Genomic DNA, 23,907 nt, shown 5'->3' on the forward strand with positions numbered 1-23,907 from the left:
TCCAAGATAACAACCCAGAAAACTGAGGAGTGGGGAGCAGACTTGGGTTGGGAGGGTGACTTGTATGAAGAGCAGTTGTCACTTGCTGTTTCTTAATCATGTATATTCTGTTTTCAGGAGATGCCCTTGTTGCCATAAATGATGTTGATGTAAACTCTGAAAATATAGAAAGAGTTTTGTCTTGTATTCCTGGTCCTAGGCAGGTATACTTCTTTGATTTTATTATTGTTGTTGTTGCTAAATTTTTAACAGAAGCATACACACCTGTATGTGCTTGTATGTGAGATTTATATAAGAAATGTATGCAAAAAATACATTCCTTTGTTTGTAGTTTTCTTTAGAAACCTTTGCAAGTGTTAGGAAAGAAAACATACTCCCATTGCTAAGGAGCCAAATCAGTGCTCCCAATACTTATTTATTTAAAATATTTTTATCCCACCTTTCTCCTTAAAAAGGACCCAGAGTGGCTTATATCATTGTATTTAAAAGATAAAAGCAGTAAGTATACAAATATTTTTAAAGGATTAAATAAGTATTATATTAAAAACAGTAAATAAAATCAATATTAAAACACATTTAAAACAACTGAGCATAACAATCCATTTAGAAACCCCTCTCAGACCACCAGTCATTAAAGAAAACCCTTCCTGAAAAGAAATGTCTTTGCCTGTACAGTATGTTGAGGAACAGTAAAGATGGGGCTGGTCTAACATCCTTTGGGACAGGATTCCAGAGTCTGGGAGCAGCAACAGTGAAGGCCCTCTCTCATGTCCCCACCAAGCACACCCGTGAGGGTGGTGGGACTGAGAGAAAGGCTTCCCCTGATGATCTTAATGCCCAGGCAGGCTCATAGAGGGAGATGTGACCTTTTTGATAGCTGGGACCCAATCCATTTAGACCTTTATAGGTTAAAATAGCACTTCGAAATGTGTCTGGAAACAGATAATCAGCCAGTGGAGCTGCTGTAATAGGGGAGGTATACGCCCCTGTAACCAGCCCTAGTTAGCAATCTGGCTGTGACATTTTGTACCCTCTTCATTCAGTCGCACTGTTTTCATTGGTTCCAGTAAAATGTGGATGGGTTTGCACATTTGAATGTGGTGTTTCGGCTTGTATGAAGTTTTGCATATATGCAGCTATGCATTTGTAAGTGTCCCTTTACAATCATGTAATGGTGGGGGATGAGGTGATAGGCTGTGTGTGGTGTCAGAGGAACGACTATGCAATGCAATTCCATACCCACCGTATATTCAGGTAAGTAATTTCTTATTCAACACATTTCACATTCAACAATGGGTTTTTGGCCTATAGCTCCCATAAGCATTGGTAGCATAGCTTATGGTAAGAGACAGAAAAGGCAGTCCAAAAGCATCTGGAGAGTCACAGCTGCCCACACCTGTATTGTAACATTCATTTTTCTTTTAATCTTCTATTGAAATAAGCCATGTGTATGCATTGTACCTTCTCCATTGTTAACAGTGGTTTATGTTTGACAAGATTCTTTCCTAACCAATCATTCAGTTCCAAATGCTACTGTTTGTTTGTTTGTTTATTTGTTTGTTTGTTTGTTTTATTGGATTTCTACCCTGCTCATCTAGACCAAAGGTCTACTACAAAATGTATTGACTTCTAAGGAGCACATCTTGCTAGGATTGAAACAAATTTAGTAACTACAGTAATAGTTTCCAAGCCTAATTCTGAGTGATGTTACATAAAGCTTATTTAGTTTGGAACTTGAATACTTGAAATAGCACATTTTCCTGTATTTACGAATTCATTTATCAAACACCTTACAGGGGACCCTTAGCATCTAAGGTGAGGTTATGATCAATGAGAGGGTAATTTCAGTTGTGGAATGCTGAATTAAGGTCTGACTTGGTATAAGGCATATTCCTATGTTACTGAACCCTGTTTTCAGTCTGATTAAGAATGGGTCTGTACCTTCAGTAACCACTGTTGGTGCTTAGTGGCAGTAAAGCATTAACATAACTGGTTCAGTGAGGTTGTGGAGCTGGAGAAATTGAAGTTTGCACTCCTACTCTCAATCCTTTCCACATGGAAAAGAAACTGTCCAAAATTATCCCTGTGCTCACTCTTTTGTGTGAAACTGATGCTAAACATTGGAGTATTTTTAATGAGAATTTAGTTTGAGGCCTGCTTTTATTTAAACAGAATTGCTGTTGTTACTGAAATATGATGGATGCCATATGAGCAGGAATAGTCAATATAGCTTAGCTCGATGCCTTATATGTCGGTTTATAATTAAAACATTGATTTTAGTGTTGCTCAAACATCAAGAATTAACAGTTTGGATTTCATAACAGTCACTTATCATATGAATTAAACATTTCCGGAATTGATAAATCAAGTAAGTTTGTTTCTCTTACTGGTTTTCCACAATGCTACATTCTCTTGTTTCTCGTGTTCTGAATAGCCTCGACTAGAAAACAACATTTAATCATTAAACATAACCCTCTGCAGAATTTTATTTGGATGGGTGGCAACAGAAAACACTTCTGCTCTTGCAAAAATGAACTCAAAAGATCTTTAGAGGCAAAATGTTTGTTCTGACTGCTCAGATCCAGCAGCTGCATTGCATGCATACAGGTTGCATGCGAGCAACTACAGTTGTGTTCAGTGTTGAAAAATGCTCCAATAATTTGTGGTTAAATTTAAGAGCTTCTATTTTTTATTAACCCTAGTTTGTAACTTTATCAAAAGCTGACATGTTGGGATCAATCTTACATGTGGGATGTTAAAATGTGCAGCTCTATCACCCATTGTATACTGGCTTATTTCAAGCAAATTGTAGTTAAAATTACCATAGTTATCAGATGGGATATGTAATTGTAATTAATTAAAAACAAACAAAATCTTCCATCTCTTTGTGGCCATGCCAGATTAGGGCAAACCTGAGGTTCACAGTGTCTCGTTCCTGTCAGGATAAACCATGGTTCGTCATTGTGCCCAAACTAGTTCATGATGAATAATGATGTCCTTCACAGTGAATGGATTTTCCAGTGTCGAAAAGTTGCACACAATGTGTATATCAATGTCTTTCTTCTTTTAGTTATCTAGGAAACAAAGATTATGCCTCCAGTTATGCAGTACTAAAATAATTCTAATTCTTTGAATAGGTGAAGCTTACATTTGAAACATCAGTCTTTGAAACATCCCCACAAAGATGTAAGCAGTCAGAATCTTCTATGCAAAACCTATTGAAAGTCCTTTGGAAAAGCCATAACAATGACGAACAAATCAACATCCAGAGTATACCACATATTATTATGTACCTCTCACTCAAATTGGATTCCGATACATCTAAAGAGGAGGTATGTATTCATGGCAATAAGAGAAAAGGGTAAAATCCTGCTCATGATGTGGTTACTGATTGCTATGAAGAACTAATAAAATAAAACAACAACAACAAAGGGCCAGAAATTGTCTAGTCCTTGCTGTTATAAAGGAGAGCCAGTGTGATCTAGTGGATAGAGTATCAAACTGAGGCTCACGAGACCAAGGTTCAAATCCCCACTTGGTCATGGAAACTCATTGGAGGTTGGTAATGATGACCTGTCCCTTGAACATCTGGCATAACTTGAAAACTCCAGGACTGCCACAAATCAAGCAACTTAATGGTACATAACAAATAAACTGCTGTGTTTGAAAATGTGGTGACGAATGCTGCTGATATTTCTAAATGCAAGGGAGTTCCTGAAGGAAAGGAATGTTCTAGAAAGTCATTTAAGCCAATACTTTAACACTTTCCAGGACAAGGATTGTCTTGCATTTTAATGTGTGTGTTTGGAATCATTATTGCAGTTCAAGATACTTGCACTTTTCTTACCTTTAAATTGTATATACGTTAACAGAGCAAGTAGTGATACTGTGAACAGAAATTTAGTGTTCATTTGAAGCAAGAACTTGGAAGACGTTGTTGGCTTCAGGAGCATTTTCTACTACATAAATCTGAAGTGCTCCTAAAATTAGTAGCACAGATTTGCATAGAGGTTATGGTTTCTTGTTTACCACAGAGGAGCAGTCTATTATCTTCATTCACTGAGGAAAATTCTCTGTTTAAGAAAGCATCCTTTGTTGGAGTCTAGTTCTTGGAGTCTTTCAGCTGCTTAGCTTTGTATTGAGAATTCTGTTCAGCTCTCTTGTAGTGCAAAGACTTTGCTGAGTGAAGGCAAAGTCTACTGCAAAGTTTATTGCATAGAAATAAAGAGAACTTAAAATATAATTTGCTTACTGACAAACTGCTTAATAGCGTAATATAGTCTCCAGGAAACCGCTTATACGACTGCAGTATTTTTACATATGAAATTCATTATCCTTGGCCTTTGCACACATTAGACCCAATGACTCCTTTCAGCTTGCTTTAAAGATTGTTAATCATGTGCAGCAACACACATTACTGTCTGTTGATTAGGCCTTACTACACAATAGTGTTCAGTAGCTGCTGCTAGGATCTTTGTATTCTGGTTTTCTTTCCCTGGGAAAAGAGTAGATGTTTCACAAATGAGCTTTGTAAACATTATTTTGTTTATAAAAAGAGTAAGGGCTTTCTCTCTCCCCCCCCCCCCCAAATTTCATGCTGTGCTGTAATTACAAAAGACTTTTAAAAATAATTATTCACTACACATTGATTGATGCGTAGAATCCTTGTAAGTTGGACATTTTAGAAACAGATGATTAAAACAGATGAAAGTTCCACTCAGTGATGGGTTTCCAAGTCCTTTCTAACTTATCTGAAAAGAATTTTTTTCTCTACCAGAGTTTGGCACTCCCTGGTTAGAAAAGAGGAAACAAGGATGTGGACATAGTTACATTAGATAGTTAATATAGTTAATTCTAAGCACGTTGACTAAATTCCATTCAATACAATCACATTTGTTGTTGTTATGTACCATCAAGTGATCTCTGACTTAAGATGACCATGTGAACGAGAGATCTCCAAAATGTCCTATCCTCTAGTTCTTGTAAACTCAAACTTGTGGCTTTTTTAAGGGAATCAATGTATCTTGTATTTGATCTTCCTCTTTTCCTTCAGCTTTTCCCAGCATTTTTTCCAGAGAATATTGCCTTCTCATGATGTGCCCAGAGTATTACAGACTCAGTTTCATTATTTTTTTGCCTCCAGTTCAGGCTTGATTTGCTCTGGGGCCTATTTGTTTGTTTTTCAGGCAGCCTAGGGTATCCACAAACCTCTCCTCCAGCACTACATTTCAAATGAATAATTTTTTTCCTGTCAGCTTTAACTGTCTAGCTTTCACACCCATACATAGTGATTGGGAATACTGTACAAGAGTGTGGATGATCTTGGTCTTGTCACTAGTGACACATCCTTATACTTGATTATCTTTGCTGCCTTTCAAAGTCTTCTGATTTCTTGGCTGTCTCCATCTGGATTGATGATTGAACCAAGGTATACAAAATCTCTATTCAATTTCTTCATTGTCAATGTTAAAATTGCATAGTTCTTCTTTAGTCATGATTTTTGTCTTCTTTATGTTCAGCTGCAGTTGTGTTTTGATACTTTCTTCTTTCACTTCACATCATTCCTACTTTCTGCCAGTAAGATGGTGTTATCTGCATATCCTAAATTACTGCTGGTTTTTTCCACCAATTTCTACTCCTCCATGTGAATCTAGTCTGGCCTTCTATGTGATATGTTCTGCGTATAGGTTGGACAGGTAAGGGGATAAAATGTACTCTTGCCTATGGAAAACCATCCTTCCTTTCCACATTCTGTCCTAACAGTATCATCTTGTTCACAATACTGTACTGGTTATGAGTCAGGACAATCAAATATTGAGGCACACCCATTTCTTTCAGAACAACCTATAGTTTCTCATGATCCACATCATATAGCATAGACTGATCTTCTGAAATTCTTTGGTGCACTCCAGTAGCCAGTGGATAGTTGCAATATGATCTTGAGTGCCTCTTCCTTTTCAGAATCAAGCTTGAGCATCAGGCATTTCTCACTCCTTAGAAGGTAAAAGCCTTTGTTGCAACACCTTGAATATCACTTTGTGTACATGGGAAATTAAAGCAACGGTCTTATAGTTACTTGCACTGCTTGGCATCTCCTTTCTTGGGGAATGGAATATATATTGAGTGTTTCCAGTCTGTGGGCCATTGGTTTTTTTTTCCATATTTGTTGGCATATTTTTGTTAGGATTTTGACAGATTCAGTTTCTGTGGCTTGTTATAATTCTATTGGTATTCCATCTACACCAGTAATCTATTTATTCCAAGTGCTTTCAGAGCAGATTTCACTTCACTTCCTAGAACTTCATAATAGGATTCCTCTTCAAAGAGTCTGTCATCCTTTTATCTGTTCTGTGTAGATCTTCATTATATTGTTTCTATTTTCTCTTTATTTTCTCCAGGTGAGATAGTGTCCTTGCCTATTGGTCATTCGGCATTCCTAATCTAGGCTTAAATTTCCCCATGATTTCTTGGATCTTCTAGAAGAGATATCTTGTTTTTCCCTTTATTGTTGCCCTTTACTGTATTTCTTTGCGCTGGTTATTGTAATAGTTATTTTTGTCTCTTCGTGACAGTCACTGAAAAACTGCATTCAGAGTTCTGACCTTATTTGTGTCATCTTTTACTTTTGCTTCTTACCTGTCCTTTATAATTTTAAGAAATTCTTCCATCATCCCTCTAGGTTTTTCTTTTTACTATAGGAACTGTATTTTTGCTTTCTTCCCGAATAATATCTCTGGTTGTAATCCAGAGTTCTTCTGGTTCACAGTCAGTTGAGTTTAGTAATGCAAATTTGTTCCTTATGTGGACTTTACATTCATCAGGAATGTTGTTTAAATGATAGTTTGGCATTATGATTCTTTTAGTGTTCTTTTTCATCTTTACTCTTATGTCAGATATTAGTGATTCATGATCATACCGCCAATCCAATCCTGTTCTTGTTCTGACAGAACTAATATAGTAAATGGCTTTTACTTGTTATGACAGTTCACTGTAGTGAGTTACACAGTTTAAGTTACTCACAAGTAAATCACCAATTGGATGTTGGCCATTAATTTTCCTGCTTTCTTTTTCATGTTGAAAATGTAATAAAAATCTAGAAGCAATAACACAAACAATAGAAATAAACTAAAATTATAAAGTCATTTGATCAGCAATAATAAAGTTTATCAGTATTTATTACACAAATGTTTAAACACCAGAGAGGAAAGAATAGTTTTTAACAAGCATTCAAGAAAACACAGCAAAGCGAGTTAAATGTTCCTTTCTGGGAAGAGTGTTGCAGAACAGAACTAAAAAGGCCCTTTCTCCACAGTTATCTGTGTATAAATTCTAGAGGAATTAATGAAAGTAAAAGTGTTAGTTTTGGAGCTATCTATTATCTTACATGCATTTCTTCATAAGCATTAATAATGTCACTGTGTACATGCCTGGTAATGTTAGTAAAAACATCGTTTGCAAATTTCAAGAGTGTGATTTAACATTTCTATAAAAATTATTAAAGTACACTGTAAATAAAGTTTTGTACTTATGTGGAAGATCACCTTCAGACATTTTAGTAACTGGTACACAAACTGACATTATTGACAGCAAGAAATACTTTACCTGTATCCCATTTCGGAAGCTTCACAAAAACTGAAGAGTGTAAGAGGCATATTTCTAACTCTGTGTGACATACTGGAAAACATTACAGGAACTCATATCATCAGGTAAGAGTTTCTTTTTCTTATGTATTTTTTCTTTTGCCCTTTTTATTTACTGTCTAAACTGCTCATACTATACACAGGATGTAAATGTAAAATATATCTGTGACAGGCACAGATTCTAGTTTTAAATTAATAATCTTGTCTTGTGTAAATTGACAGTTAATGGAATTTTCATGCACAGGAATTGTAAAAAGCTAACTGAAAAACTGTAATAGATTAACTTTGAAACTAAAAACTCTAAATCACAAATCAGGAACAGAAACCTAGGTGTCCAATGCTACCATTTCACTCACAGAAGCAGCTTCCACAAGTGCAAGCAGGAGGGAGATAATCCCCCTTCATCTGTTCCTTACAGGCCAAAAAAATCTGCTTCAGAGTGTTGGAAATTCTATGGAGCCAGTTTTCAGTGACGGAGAGGACTGCAGGTAGAAGCAGCTGAAATTTGGCACATTGGACTTTAGCCTACGTTTTTGGTGCTTCTAGTGACATCCCCTCCCTGCCATATTCTTTTTAGGCTCAAAATCAGCAAGACACTATCATAGAGCCTTTTTGATAGCTGATCAAATGTATGGAGAAGGTGTTGAATCATGTATTTTTGTATCATTGTATGTGTTTTCACTATGTATTGTTTAATTTGTGTTGTCGGCTTCCTTTTTATAGTTCATCTATGTTTTTATGTGGGAAACTTATCCATGTGGCATACTGGAAGGAATCTGACAAGCTTCTTGTAATTGGTCTCCCAGCTGAAAGGTAAATTTGCAAGATAAGTTTCCCCACCAGCACTTTAAATTTACTGACTGGATAATTTTTCTCTTAAATGTTTTCAAATATTATGCATAAATGTCATATAAAACTAAAATATCAGTTTTCTCACATTCTTTCTGAAGAATGTGTGAAGTCTCTTACACAGTAAAACAAAATTGTTACCTAGAAATATCTAACAGTTTTTACAATGATAGCCCAAAGCCATTCTGTGTGTGTGTGTTTTTTTTTTTAGTGATTACTCTGGTTTTCTGGATTCTGTGTGCTGAAATAAAGAGGTGGGAGGGGGCTACCATCTTACTCATTGTACTAAGTCACTACAACTTAGTGGTTATTCTGATTTTCTAGTGTACCACTCTCTCAGTTAAGGAACATGGTGGCAGATGTTGTCCGAACATTGACATTCATGTATAGCTCTCTGGACAGGTAGGCATTCTTTGAAATACTCTGTACAGTATTGTAATAGTAAATCCTACTGCACATCCGGGGTTTGCCCATAATATTATATTGCATAATGTTTGAGAACATAAGGCCCCATCTTTTTATTGTAAACTACTCTTGAAAGTTATGTCTGTTTCAAAAGCAATTTCCCTTATAGCACTGGGGTGCTGTTGAAGAAAATCTAGTTATTTTGGGGGTGCAAAATTAATTGTAAAGTTATTTGTTTGTTTAGATTTTTACCCTGCCTATCTAGCATCCAAGCCACTACTCTGGGCAGCTTACAATAGTTCAGAGTCATAACATATGTAACTGGTATATTTAATTGGTATAGGTAAATTTACATATTTCCTAAGTAGTAAAATAGCTTTTGACTAAATTCATTTATTAGTCTAAGAGAGATTAGCACGGGCTTTAACTTAACAGTTAACGCAAGTCCCATTGATTCAGTAGATCTGTTCTAGTTAGGACTAATCATAGGTTTTTGCCCAGTAATTTACCATTTCACTTTCTGGAAACTGCAAAGGCTCAAAAGGATACTTTAAACCTGTTCAAGGGCTTGAATGCACCCTGTGACCCTTTCCTATTTTATTTTGATATCTCAAAATATTTTAAAAGCAGTTTTAGGAATGCTTTTACATGTGGCTTCAAGAACTGTTGGTTGAGAAACAGTGTCCAATAGGACAGAGATGTTCTAACCAATATGAGTCATCTTTCAAGACGTAGGAGCTCTCTTGAGTCTAATCTTATTCCTGTCTAGTAATAGAACTGATTGCCAGTTTCTTTGCATCCTGGGCAAAGTCTTAATATTGTGAAAGCATGCTTTCCAGTCAAAATGTGGAAGGCAGTTTCGAAACAATGGGAAGCATCCTACTGAGTTTCTGCTGAATGGAAAATCCCATGCAGGATTGTGTTCCTTCAGCATTATGCATGTGGTGATTTACATGAAGAAAACCTTTGTGAAATGGCAGCACTTGTGTGAGCAGTGCAGTCCTACATTCCTCAGCAGGATACTGCCTAATGCATTCTTTCTTGTACTTTCCCCTCTCAGCAAGTATTTGTATGCCAGTAGAAAAGCACAGATGTGCCCTGCTATAAAATGTTGTCCCCCTCAGAAGGTTAATTGTCATTCAACAGAAGAATGACTAAAAGGAATCCCAGTTAGAAAAATATTTACAAGAGGTTCTGAAATGTGTATAATTGAAATTTTCTCCCTCTCTTTCCTGTACATACTGTTTGGATTTTATATTCCAGATGCCTGCTTCGTCCAGTTCTTGTTCTTGCTTTTCTTTTCTTTCCACTTCTGCCTTGTGACCTTTATATCAACCTGTAGCATCATGTCATAAAGCATCTTCTACTCAGCTTATAGTTCAAAAAAACAGTGTTTTTCTTGTTCTGATGCTTGCTTTATATCTGTACAGTGCTTTTTGTCAGGTGGAGAACATTTCCCGGTTGGATCACTTCTTTAGCCTGTTCTTCCAACAAGCCCTTCGACCTGCAGAGCTCAACTCTGGTGCCAGCCCTAGTTCTGATCACTATGATAAGTGCAGTGCATTGCTTTTATATGGCTTTCCTGGAGTGCGATGGCTGTCTCTGCCACAAGAAATTAAGGTAATTGTGCCTACACATTTCTAGAGAAGTGTCAGGATAAAAGATAAGACTGGGATAGCTAGAATTCCAAAGGCACATACAGAATTCTTTACATGTTTGTGTTAGTATAATATATATGGGCTACATGTATTATCCCCACAGAATATCCCCCCATCTTGCAATTAACATGCAGCTTGTTCTTGAACTGCCTCCCATGTGCTACTGAAGACTACCCATAATTTACTTCTATCTAATAGACAGATGATACATTTGAATGCCCCTTCCTTGTATGTTTCCATGTTTTTGGTTAACTTTTCAGGAGAATGTATGATTTAAAATGTTTTTTTTCCCACTCCAGTATTTTTGGAGTGATTCTGCTCTGATGTCAACTTGTATTTTTTGATGGATTAGTTTTTAAAGAGCAGTTTGTACTAGAAAAGTTGTTTACCCTATTATTAAGTAGAAAGCTAGCACTGATCCATAAGAAAAACTGAGAAAATTTGATCTGTTTCGGGCAGGCATATGTTTTCAATCAGAGGCAAGAAAGAAAAGAAAAACCCATTGATTTGAACATCATCTGTGTGGTTTACAATTCTGGCAGCATTGGTTGAACACTAGTGTTTCTCACCAAGGTTCCTTACTTACATGCTCCATAGGGAGTGGTTTACTCTTCTTACAGATTAAGTCCTTTTCAGTTTTGTGCTTATTTATGGCTTCCACCTTTGAGAACAATTACTTGTATCAATAAATCAAAGCTACTACTTGTAAAATGTATTGTAACCAGCTAAATGCTGAAGTGTGCAGGTTTAATGCTTTTTAGGTGAAACAAAAGTAATTTGTGAGAATGTTTTGGAAAGTTTCTGTGCAGACAAAAGCTAAAGCCAGAATAAAAAATATTTTTCTAGTAACTCAGTTGGGTGCTAAAGCTTTGCCAGATTTCCAGGCAACTTGAAGCCTTGTTTAGTCCATAAGAAAGTGAGATTGACATGTTCTTTATATTAATCAGCAGGTTTAGGAGCTCGGAAGAGGAATAGTTTTCTTTTATTTCTAAAATGAGAAATGTACAACTGCAGGATGCTTTTCTTTTGGCCCTGCTTACAGCAGTCTGCAAGATTTGGCTGAAGTTCTCGAATGGCATACGCAACTGCTATTAGTTCTATGGGCTATGGGGAGTTGTTTCAAGTGCTGTGACATTAATGAAAGGCGTTGTCATTATTGGGGATACATTTTGTGGCAACTTGTGTTGATTTCCTTTTTTTACATTTCAGATAGAAATTGATACAGCTTTGAGTGACTTGGAGTCTGCAGACTTTGGAGAACTAGTAAGCAGCCTATTCCTGATAAGATACATTAGGATATCCATGTCAGCCCTCAGAGCTCACTTATTGTCATAGTGAAACTCTTATAAAAATGATAAATGATAATCAGGGATTAGCATTGGTAACCTGCTGAAACGTTTGCCTCAACAAAGGACCCACTGCTGATGTTTAGAGCTCCTTGATCCTGCTGATCCTTCTGTTTGGTCTTCCTGACCTTCAGACTTGGAGAAGAGAAAGTGAATGGTGACAGGAGTGCAGATTAGGAGTGTTGGCTGTCCTCTGCTTCCTTCCTTTCTTAACTGTTGAACCAATCCAACTTACATGCTGTTGGAAAGGCAAGCAATGGTGCCGCTTCTCTCTGTTGCCATTGCTTTTTTTCTCTCTTGAGAATGAGTAACAATTTGCATGTTTGCCTCTCTTTCTGAGCTCAGTAAGGATTGAATCCAGCAGGGAGCAGGAGAGGTAGCAGCAGCAGCAGCAAAGAGATAGGAAAGTCACTGAAGGAGAAGGCAAAGTGGGTCACTGATCCTCTGTTTCTTAAGGATCTTTGAGAACGTGGAGTCAATACTAGTTCATCCTTGTTCTTGAAGCATTAAAAATGTTGTGTGCTTATTCTGACATTTTGTTATTGTTTCTTGCAAATAGTTTATTTGTGCTTGGATTTCTTCTCACAGCTGTCGTTCACTCCAAGGACATTATATAGAAGCTGTGTCTGTGCAAAACTTGCAGGTTCAGCAGATGAGGTGGGGAAGGGTGTAAGCCTACTTATAGGGATAGGATCAGGTTTTGGAGCTCAGTATGGCACAATTTGAAAGCTCTTCAAACCTTCATGCAGAGTACCGATTTGTCAATGTTTAGCCAATCAATAAGATGCAATGAAGCATCTATCATTCTTTATCTATAACTCATTATAATTTCATAGAGTTGAAAGAAAAGATAAATTTGAAAAATACCCTTCATAATATTGTTCTTTAGATTAGTGAAGAATATATGGATGTATGACATTCACAGAAATAAACTGCGTGTGTAAAATGATCATTTGGATGTCTTTTGTTCTGGACATATTTTACCAAAAATAATTTTGACTGTTAGTACATTTTAAAGATTTCCTCAGACTATTAATATTCAAAGTAATTAAACTGTATGGTAACAAGAATATAAAGCTAACATTCATTTTATTGAAAATTTTGTTTTCTTATATGGAAATAGTTTAGTAAACAACAAATACATAAGTAAGGCATTTTTAAAAAACGAGAGAGACTGATCATTGTCTGTCCCTTATCACTTCTATTATAAATGGAATATACAAGTGTTTTAGCATTCTGTAAACATAAGAAGTTATGATTTTCTGTTTGTACTGAAAGATGTCCCTCTGGTGGTGAAAGTAACATTTAGATCAGTAGTTTTTAAACACTGGAATCTAAAAGTAGTTTACTCTCTTTCTATAAACCCAGATTCCTTTTGAAAAGTAACTCAGATTTGTCTAGTGATAGTATGAGTTATATCCATCTTAAACAAACAATTGGAATTCTAATGTGAACATTTAGAATGAAGTTTGGAACACTGGAATGTCTGTGCCATATATGTTTATTAGAACTCATCTGCCAGTCAAGAAAGGAAGGAAGGCATTGTGGGAAGTTAAAGTATTCTGTGAAACAGTATCCTTCCTAAAACAATACTTGGAAAAGCCAAGATCCAGAACTGTAACTTTTTTGTGCTATTCTTTTCAGTCTGAAGATTATTATGACATGAGACGACTTTATACTATATTGGGCTCATGTCTCTTCTACAAGGTAAGTTTCTGAAACCATCATAAAAAAATGTTTACTCTTAAAATACTGATGCCAGCCTTAATTGAAGAACACTCCAAAGTTGTGACTTAAGAAAAAGTAATGCTGATTGAAGACTTTCTATAACAGCTATAACTGTAATGGCACTTCTGAGATTATGGTTCTTAGCACAATCTTGTCACTAAGACCTTGTACTATTGTTAAACATGAGTGCATTTATTATGTTCCTTTTGATCTTAATCTGTTTTCTTCTTTTGTGTACAATTTATCTAGCAGTGTATAAAGTAGAAAAGAAGGCAGTAGTTCTAGTTCTTAAAATCAGTTCTTAAATGATTTCACACTTGTGAGTGTATATATATTCTTTTATATAAATAGACATGTTCCATAAGGAACATAATTAAGTCGCTTATGCTGCAAAATGAAATACTGCAATTTGTCATTATTCAAATCTGATTTGTGTACTGCCTTAGTTGCCTCATCTCAAAAAGCATATTATAGATGTGGAAAATGCAGAAAAGGCATGATCAAAATAATCAAGGGGTGGAGTAACTCCCTGTAAGGAAAGAAAAAAGAAGAGAAGGGAATAGAGATGTATACAATTGTACACATAGCAGGCTGATGTTTTTCTCCCTCTTCATAGTACTAAATCCAGGTCTTGTTGAAGCTGAATGATGAGTTTCAATACAGGCAAAACAAAGGGTTTCTCTATAGAGCACATTGTTACACAACAGAATTCACTACCAGAAGATAATACCAGTCTTGTGTGTCTTTGAAATGGGATTAAACAAATCCACTAGTGAAAGCTGTATAGTAACTCCAGTATCAAAAGTGGTTCTTAGTACCATTTATGGGTAACATGAGTGGGAAGGTGCTCTTGTACTCATGTTCTGCATGTGGGCTTCCAATAAGCATCTAGTTAACCTCTGTGGGCAAAGAATACTGATCTTGACAGATCTTTGATATGAGCCAGCATGGGTCATCTTTGTTCTGGACCAATCAAGTTTGTTGGTTGGTTGGTTCATTTGTTGGTTGGTTCGTTTATATACTGCCCCATTAATGCGGAGCACTATTCTAAAACAAATTATTTCATCTTGTATGCTAATATATATATCACATCACATCAACATCACTATTTTGGCAGTGTTTCTGATAAAATGCAATTGACACTGATATAGTTGCATTGCCATCTTGCAGGATAACTAGTTTATCACAAAACAAACACCAGTCTGTGACTAAGGAAAAGCTAATTACTGTAATGTCTTGATTTTAATAGCACCAGATGAAAAATAGAGACCTATTTTGTATTATATTCTGCTTGCGTTGCCCTTGCATTATTTTCAAACAAGCATACGTATAATGCATTCACATGAATGTGGGTGTGTCCAAGTATATGTATCACTGTGCACATGAGATTGGATTGGTTCTCAACTCAGGACATAATACTAGATTTTGACAAGGCGCATGTCATTCTTGCATTCCGTGTCTAGTCGCGCTGGCCACATGACAATGGAAACTGTCTTCGGACAAACGCTGGCTCTACGGCTTGGAAACGGGGATGAGTACCGCCCCCTAGAGTCGGACACAACTGACTAAAATGTCAAGGGGAACCTTTACCTTTTTTATGTCATTCTTGAACTTATTAGTTCATTGCTGTTGCAGATCTCTGTGTTGATTCTACCTTGTACTATAACTTAAATGCTATTTAATACTAGGGTGAGACAACCAAATTGCATAAAAGTGCAAAACAGTGGGGAGGGGGGGAAGAACTCCAGAAACAAGTTGCATTTTTCTAATTTATTACCTTTCTTGATACCTGAGGATATTAGTGCATGATTGGTACAGCTCAGTTTGCCCAGTGATGGCAGACAGCTATACATGTGCAATAATGTCCTAAAGTAAAAATAGCAAGATGCCTTGTGGCACCTTAAAGATTAACCGGGTTTAATTAGTATAAGCTGCAACCTACTTTATCAGATTCAAGAGCTGCAATCCGTGAAAACCTATGCCAGATAAAACTTTCTATTTTGAAGGTTCCACAAGACTCTTATTCTGTTTTCTCCAACAGACTCACTCCTGAGAGACAAGCAACATGTAAAACAGAGAAACACGCTAACATGGTTATTCTTCCGAAAATTTTGCTAACTTTTGTTTATTTGCCATCAGGAGAAATAGTAGCTTGTTTTAGTTATGCTTTCTCATATACAAAATACAGTTAATTAAATGAAGGGATAAGGTGTATTGCAGAGTTAGGTTACTTTACAGAAAATGTGAAGGGGTATTGAGCAGGTTTACAGAAATGTGAAATGATAATCTGTGGAAAGGCATATTTTTCAACTAAGCATGTAAGCCCTTTCTAAGACTCAGTTTTTCTCAAATATTAATATCACCTTTTAAAGATATATCTTAATTTTTTTAAATAAATGTATTCCACACATTACCACTTCAAATATAAATTGCACAAAGAAGGTTACAAATAATCTTGAAGATTAAATAATTATTTTGTAAAACAAAATTGAAGTTGGGTTTCTAGGAAACTTTGATAGATTGGTTCCTGGCAGACATTTTAGTCTTTGGCTGCTATGAAAGAAAGCATGAAGCCCGTGTCTGTAGAATACTCTGAAAATAAAACTATTTGTTTTCCACAGTATTTTGATTTTTTGTCTCTTCTTTCTAAATTCAGGGATATTTAATTAGTAATCACTTGCCCAAAGAGAACCTCATTGATATTGCATTATATAGCAGGCATTATTGCCTCCTGCCCTTGGCATCAGGAAAACGTGTTGGTCAGTTGGTAATATGGCGAGAAGTGTTTCCACAACATCATTTCCAAGTATGTAATACATCTTATGAAGGATATGGAGAACCCAAAGGAAGATATTTTTTACTCATAGTTGGTTTGGTAAGTTTTGTTGGATATTTTCCTGTAAAAAATAATATTCAGCCTACAGTGAGCATATGCCATGAGCTGGGAGCATTTCTTTTCTATCGTGCTATTTTCCAAGTATCTTTTGCCTGAGCAACAAAGGAGGTCCTGCTTCAAGTATAGTTCCCACTCCTTCATAGAGGAAGTGGGTGGTCATGGGAATCAGGGCCTACTCAGTCACAGCACTCTGCTTTTGGAATGCCCCATCCAGAAATATTTGGTTATTAGATATTTATTTACAGAACTAATTATGATGTTTGACTCTGTTATACATTCTGGTTTCTATGTTTTGCATTAATTGATGGTTTTATTCCTATTAAGGACCATGCTAAGGGGATTAAATGGATTTAATATCTAAAATAAATCTACCAGGAAAACTCTTTTTCTCCCTATTTTCTTACAGAGACATTTTATGTTGAGTGTTTTGTTAGAAGCAGGTGGTTGTTCTTCCAAAGCCATTGGAAATCCAGGACCAGATTGCATATATGTGGATCAGGTCAAAGCAACTATCCTTCAGTTGGATGGAATAGAACTGAGCATAGATGACACGTTAGAATCGCCTTCCACACCATTGGTGTCTTGCATAGATTGGTTCTTCCCTTCATCACATGACAAACTGGAGAGCTTGGCCAACTTGTCTCTTCTCAACAAACTGCAGCATTCATCAAACACCAGAACTTCTCCAGCAAGAAATAGAGTGACTTCTAGCAATCCGGCATTAAGGATGCGTAGGCCTAGCCCTTTAAGAAATAGTGGAGGTTCTGACAATATTAATAACAGTCATGAAGTACGAAGTGTGAGCTCTAATGTATATTCTGCCCAATCCAAAAGTCCAGGTGGATTTGATGGAAGTAGTAATGTCTTTAAGGTATTGTATTTTTTAAAAAAATTAGCTTTAAAACATATATTGCTTTAAACATATATAGCTTTAAAACATATATTGTTTCATTGGTACATCAGAAGATTCTCCAGACTTACTTACTTTCACTAAACTTCTAAACTATTCTCCGCCATTTGCATTTAGAACACCTGCAAAAATGACCCTGCAATATAGGAGTAATACACATACAAATATATTTGATGCAGTTACATAATCTTGTTTCTAAAATATACTGGATGTTATCATTGAAAACTGAAGAGTCATTAAATGATTTCTGTTTTTTCACAGCATTACAAATCCCTTTAATGTTCTGAATCCCTTTGCATAGCTTTATCTTTCCCTTCCAGCTATTTTCTGCAATTATTACTCCACACTGTTCATCCAAAAAAAAATCTATGAAGACATTTAAAAATTGCAATATTTCTAATCCTATACAGAGCAAAGAATCATGGATGATAATTGAATTAGATCAGTGAAACTTATCAAAAGTACAGTATATGACTTCATGAGGAAATTTATGTCTATTCCCAATTAACAGAACAAATCAGATTCCTTTTTAATAAAAGTTTTATTTATGTTGGTGCTGGAAAATTTACATTTTAATACAGTAACTTTCACAAATAATATGGTGTATCATTAATACAACAGAATAAAGTAAGTGCACAAACTGCTGAACTGACTTTAAGGAAAAAAACCTCTTGACAACTGAATTAGCTTGCTGTAAGATTTTGGTGTTTTTTTTTTCTTTTCAGATTCCTAAAAAGAAGAATGTTCTCTCAAACCCATTTAATTTAGGAACTCTGAAAAAGAATTTTTCAGAGAAGGAAGCTGAACTATATAATGTTATGAAGTAAGAGTTCTGTTTTATTTATTTAACACTGTTACTTTATTAGTCACTATAGTTTTATTTTCGCTAATGAATAAAAAAGAAAGGATGCCATATATATATATATATATATATATATATATATATATATATATATATATATATATATATATATATATATATATATATATATATATATATATATATATATGATATATGATATATGATATATGATCATATATATATATGATTTCTATCCCACCTATCTAGACCAAAAGTCTACTCTGGGCAGATCTGTTGTGACCCCCAGATCTGTTGTTGAGTGTTGTAGAGTACATTGGAAAGGGCTCCAAAAGAAATGTTGGATGTATCCATTTTATGTGACTTATCACTTGGGCTAAGTCTAGTTCAATGAATTGTAAAAACAATGGTTTGCGTGTAGAAATATGTTGGTCAGTTCATGCTTTTAGAAAAGAATCACATTTCCTAATTTGGGGAATTATGGAAGTAGTTCTTGGTGGCTTCTTGAGCTTGGACATTTTATCTAGGTAGACTGCCTACAAGAAAGAAATAAAGAATACTTTTTAGTGGTGAAAAGGCTTTTGCCAAACCCAGATGTTGGTGAAAGAGATTGGAATGAACACCTCATATCAGTTGCATTTTAAGCCATTCTTTCTCCCCAAATAATTCATAAGGCAAGCTAAGTGTCTCTATTGTCCACATATCGGCTGCCAATTTCAGTTGAATACATAAGGAATGAAATTACAATCTGACCTGCTTCAACAAGTTACAGTATTTTTCTTTCCTTTGTTCTCATTCCACCCCACCCTGTTCCCTGTTGTGGGTACAAGTAATATATTTACATTTTTGTTCAAAAACCAAATCTTATTTTTAAAAATTTTAGCTGAATAAAACAGCACAGAGTTAAGAGAGAGATTGTAACTTTCTGTGACAGAACACACCAGATGAGTGCAAAGTCATTCTAAAGTACATAATTCTGTAAAATTCTGCTGATCTTGTACAGTGTAGCAGATTTCAATGTGCATACTGTTGACCTTTCTGTATTTGTTCTGGGATTGCTAGTAAAAACTTGAATCCATGTCTAACTAACTAAATTCCTCCTGTGCTGGAAAGTAATGCAGGAAATGTAAATCTTACACTTAACCTAACTAACATGTGAAGGATAAGCAAAATTGATTTTCAAGTCTTGATTCAAGTTTTTTCTTCTTCTATTAACTGTCGGGGAAATAACAGGCTCTCTTCCATGATGACAGATGCACAGCATTTGCTGCAGAGCAATTCCTGTCATGCTATATCATGCTGTAGGTTTATATGATATATATTAATTTTTAGATGTACTGTTATAGTTTATATCACTTTTGTCTGTGTGTCCTTTTTGGCTCCTCTATAGAGCAGGCCACAAATCTGCTCAATAAAGTACAAGTACTCATAAAGGACATGTTCAATATTAATTAGTATAAAAACAGTCCATGTTTTTATTTACAAACCATATGGTGGGTTGCTCTGCATATTGGTGTTCATTCTAAACTTGGTCTAATAACTAGTTGTTGTTGTTTTTGCTCTTGAAGGCTGACATCTGGTCCTGAGAACACCCTATTCCACTATATTTCTTTAGAGACAATGCATGGAATTTTTATCACTCCAACACATGCTGAAGTAGAACAGCTCTGTGGGACTATCCATCGCCAACTCATGAAGAACTTCCATCGCTGTTGCCTTTCCATCCGTACTATCTTACAGCAAACTGTGATGACAGAAGTATAAATCATTACCTTTAATTATTTTTTGGGGGGGGATTATTTTATTACAGAGAGAGCAGTCCTATACCTTTCTATTCAGAATTAAGTCCTGTTGTATTGAGTAAACAAGTATAGGATTCAGTGCAAGTCTTTTTACAACAGAGATAACTTCTTTATTTCTCTCATAAACTTTAGACAAGTGTTGAAAATCAGACTACAATCCAGATACATGTCTGCGTCATAAGTAAAGAAATCTGGTCATTTTGCATTTACTTAGAGAACAGCCCATGGGAAGGAGAGGAGCAAGAGCTAAACCATGTACCACAAGTGTACCTCTTGACAGGATCTTGTGGGGTCAGAAGTAGTGTTTAGAACACAGTAATCTTGCTGTTGAGAACAATGAGTCACTGGCCCTGACACTTACAGAGAAAAGAGTGTGCTTGCATAGCTGAACTAGGATATATAGTTTGTGAGGCAGAGTTGTGCTTTCATATATACAGTTATTCTAAGAACTTCTAGTTCCAGATATCTGTGACAATTCTCAGTTACAGTATACAGGTGAGAGTATTTGGAAGCCGAGTCAAGGCAACTGGACCTCTTTCTTGTTAAGGTTCGCTACTCATCCAAGTAGCTTCTTCAGTCTGAGGAGAGTTGGTAGGAGATCCCTGATACAATCTGTCTCCTATTTATCATTCTGCCTTTTCATTTATCCCCAAAAAGAATAGGATCACACACACTAGAAGGACCACTGTTAATGACTGTTAACAACCCATGACAATTGGCGGAGAAGGACTGCAGAAGTGGGATTATCCCTCACCCCCAGTCCTTTGTCCTTATAACAAGCCTATTCAGACCAGGGGGAAGTGAAACCAATCTGGAGGATATATCAGGGGTCTACTAGTTCCAGAGTTCCTTATCTAGAGGCAAGTGGGAGAAACAGCTGGTATAAGGAGGAAAAGCACCATAATCCAGCTCTAGACATTTACAGCAAAACCAATAAAGATTCTTATGATGCCTCAGAAACTAACACATCTGTTCTGTCGCAAACTTTTGTGGTAGCATGAAGGATGACCCTCAGTTGGTAGGAACATCATAAGACTGATGGATTTTTATTCATTTTAACTGGGGCTATTGCAAGGTTCCCTCTAAGGTGCATGCCTACTTAACTCTGCCCCCCCCTTTCATGCAGCCTTCCTCCTCCACGCACCAACAGCAATTGTTTTCAACCTCGTTGGTTCTGGTCGTGACAGAACCCCAGTCAGCAGACTCCTGCCCAGCGGGGCTGAAAATCAGAGGGAACATCAGACTATTGTTTTTAATAATTTCCAGGCAATAGTCCTATTTATTCCCAGAGACAATGGTGCTGATAGGATTTGTAGATCAGAGAGATGTGATTGAATGTGTAATCACACATGCTAGTAATCTGAACATACACATCATTTTGCTGTGTTTGGGAGTTTGGTAGAAAAGACCAATGTGATCTGCATTATAACTTCTAAAATGTAGAAAACATTGTTTCATAAAGTAAATAGAAACTCTTCTTTAATGATTCATGGGGCAGGTGACATATATAGGAAGACACCCATGTCTTTACACCCCAATGATCTATGTGCCCTGGTTTTAGCATAGTGATTGCTGAGACATAGGTATATGTGTTTTATCCAAGAAGCAAGTTTTGGTATATGTACTTTTACTTTTGTCTTATTACAAATACGTTCTTATATGTCAGTCATGTTTTAAAATAACACAGATATAACCATTTTTGGTATAAGAGCTGAACAAAGTGAGTGAAATATGGTTCAAGCAAAGTATTTTGACTGTTCATTTTAGTAAGATATACCCCAAGAGGCATATTTGTTGATCGTTTTCTTAATAATTCTTCAACATTTATCTGTGGCACTGTGCCTGGATTTTATATCTACAGCCAAGTCACTTTGGAAATAAATATTCCACTAAGAAAAATTACCACAAATGCTATACTTCTTCAATTTGAAAATTTCCAGGTATAGCTGACTAGACTGTTTTTCAAGATGAATTTATTCATATAAACACCTCCTCTTAATACTGCACCAGATTCACAGTACTGCATATTTGGTGATTCTGTTGTATAGTGAAAATAATTTTCCTTGTGCCAGTTTCTTTTATTAACCATTTTGGCAATTTTCATTGCAGACCAAGAAGACTGGGCAAAATTTAGACTCCAAAAAAGCAAATTCTGAGTTGCATAAAGTGAAAGAACATGGTGTGCTCTTTGAATGCACTCCTGACAATTGGAGTGACCCAAAGAAACCCCCACCAAGTGTAACATACTGGGTTGTAGGGTAAGTCAAAACGTAGCAAAGGCTGAATCCAGTATGTGGAAATACCCATAGAAAAAAACATAAGAAAAATCTAAAGAGGTGTTTTCAAATGTTATCATTATATTTCTATGTACTGTATAATTCTATTTGATAGGACCTGGACTCAGTGATTTATAGGGTTCCTTCCAGTTCTGCAGTTCTAAGATTTTTGTTTTTGTTTTTGCTGTTATTTTCAGATCTTCAGTAAGCCCTGACAAAATAAAAACTGTCTATAGAATAGTCTAAAGACCTTGTTCTGACTCTGAGTTTTGTTTTTTCTACAGGAGACTGTTCCTAGATCCAGCCCCTCGGGAGATTTATGTTTGTTTTCATGATTCAGTCACAGAGGTTGCTGTTGAACTAGCTTTTAAGCTATCCTTTGGCTTAGCTCTGTAGATTTGTTTAGCTGTACTGCCATCACAAGCAAAGCTGTAAAACCTCCCTAGGCACTTGGTGCACAAATATGAATTGTCATGGTTTTGTCTGGGCATTCTTTGGAATTTTCCTCTGGAATAACCTGCTCTATGGATAAATTTTTAAAACATTCATAATAACACTTGGATGTCATCAACTGCTCTTCTCAAAAGAATAACCTCAAAATACTTTGGGGGAAAAATCTTTTTAAGTTGTGATATATCTGTGCTATGAAGTTACAAATTTTCACATAGAAGGGCTATACTTAAGAAATGTATGTAGCATACAATGTGTACACATGCATTTTTCTTGGAGATGTTTCCTGCTCAGCAGACGCTTCCTTAAAACCTCCAAACATTACAGACTTTATCCAATAAGGTCTATGTGCACCTTCTGAAAGATCAGACACAAAGAAAGCACTTGTGCATCCACTGTTCTGGACCTCAACCAAGGGAGCATATTATACACTTCACTATATTTTGTGTTATACAAAGCACTCAAGGACTTATGCTTGGAATTCTGGGGTGAAAGTTCAATTATGGGGAAAGCCTTGAATTTTTTCTGGCATTATTTTATATAATAAAGGAGACTACCTTACTTTAAAGGGCTAAAATATTTTGTAATATAAAAATGTTATCTATAATTATGCAAATTTTAAAAATACTTGCTGTATAGTTAATAGAAGAAGACAAGCATAGGGAGATATTTACAATTTTGTCTCACAAACTTTCTATATATTATTTTTGTATGATTTTTCTAACAATAAACTATTTGAAAAAAACTCTTGTTAATGAAAATCAAATACAATTCTACAAAAGCAAAATGTTCAGGACACTCCTTTCATTAAGTCACAACACAGTCATAGTGAATTTGCATTAGAGATTAGGATCTGCTTTATACTGTTAGACCATTTTTGTGGAATCAGTTGTTGTTGGCCTTAAGTGGCCCTGTCTTTCTAGAGGTTAAGGGTCACACTGGACAAGGTATCATTCAAGCCATTGTAGAAATTACTCTAGAAAAATTAGAACTCCAGGGCTACTGATCTGGACTGTATACATACTGGTTACTTACATCACTTTCTTCATTGGGATTTCACATCCAGCTCTCAAAGGGCACCCATCATTTGTGATAAAATGATAAGGAATCCCATGCACTTTAAAGAC

General features: G+C 35.9%; 1 protein-coding gene across 2 annotated transcripts in view; it reads left to right on the forward strand.

Moving 5' to 3' along the window:
- INTU (inturned planar cell polarity protein) overlaps positions 1–23,348 on the forward strand; it is a 41,874-nt gene extending 18,526 nt beyond the window's left edge. For both annotated transcript variants that reach the window (XM_020781505.3, XM_020781504.3), the window contains exons 3-16: positions 118–203; positions 3,138–3,332; positions 7,588–7,706; positions 8,364–8,453; positions 8,814–8,891; positions 10,325–10,514; positions 11,762–11,815; positions 13,543–13,605; positions 16,283–16,501; positions 16,929–17,393; positions 18,158–18,255; positions 19,821–20,010; positions 22,164–22,312; positions 22,615–23,348. In XM_020781505.3, the coding sequence (XP_020637164.3) occupies positions 118–203; positions 3,138–3,332; positions 7,588–7,706; positions 8,364–8,453; positions 8,814–8,891; positions 10,325–10,514; positions 11,762–11,815; positions 13,543–13,605; positions 16,283–16,501; positions 16,929–17,393; positions 18,158–18,255; positions 19,821–20,010; positions 22,164–22,312; positions 22,615–22,726 (2,108 nt within the window). In that variant the 3' untranslated portion in view covers positions 22,727–23,348. The remainder of the gene's footprint in view (positions 1–117; positions 204–3,137; positions 3,333–7,587; positions 7,707–8,363; positions 8,454–8,813; positions 8,892–10,324; positions 10,515–11,761; positions 11,816–13,542; positions 13,606–16,282; positions 16,502–16,928; positions 17,394–18,157; positions 18,256–19,820; positions 20,011–22,163; positions 22,313–22,614) is intronic.
- The last annotated feature ends 559 nt before the right edge of the window (positions 23,349–23,907 follow it).

This window comes from Pogona vitticeps, chromosome 5, assembly GCF_051106095.1.
Source record: "Pogona vitticeps strain Pit_001003342236 chromosome 5, PviZW2.1, whole genome shotgun sequence".
Classification (NCBI taxonomy): domain Eukaryota; kingdom Metazoa; phylum Chordata; class Lepidosauria; order Squamata; family Agamidae; genus Pogona; species Pogona vitticeps.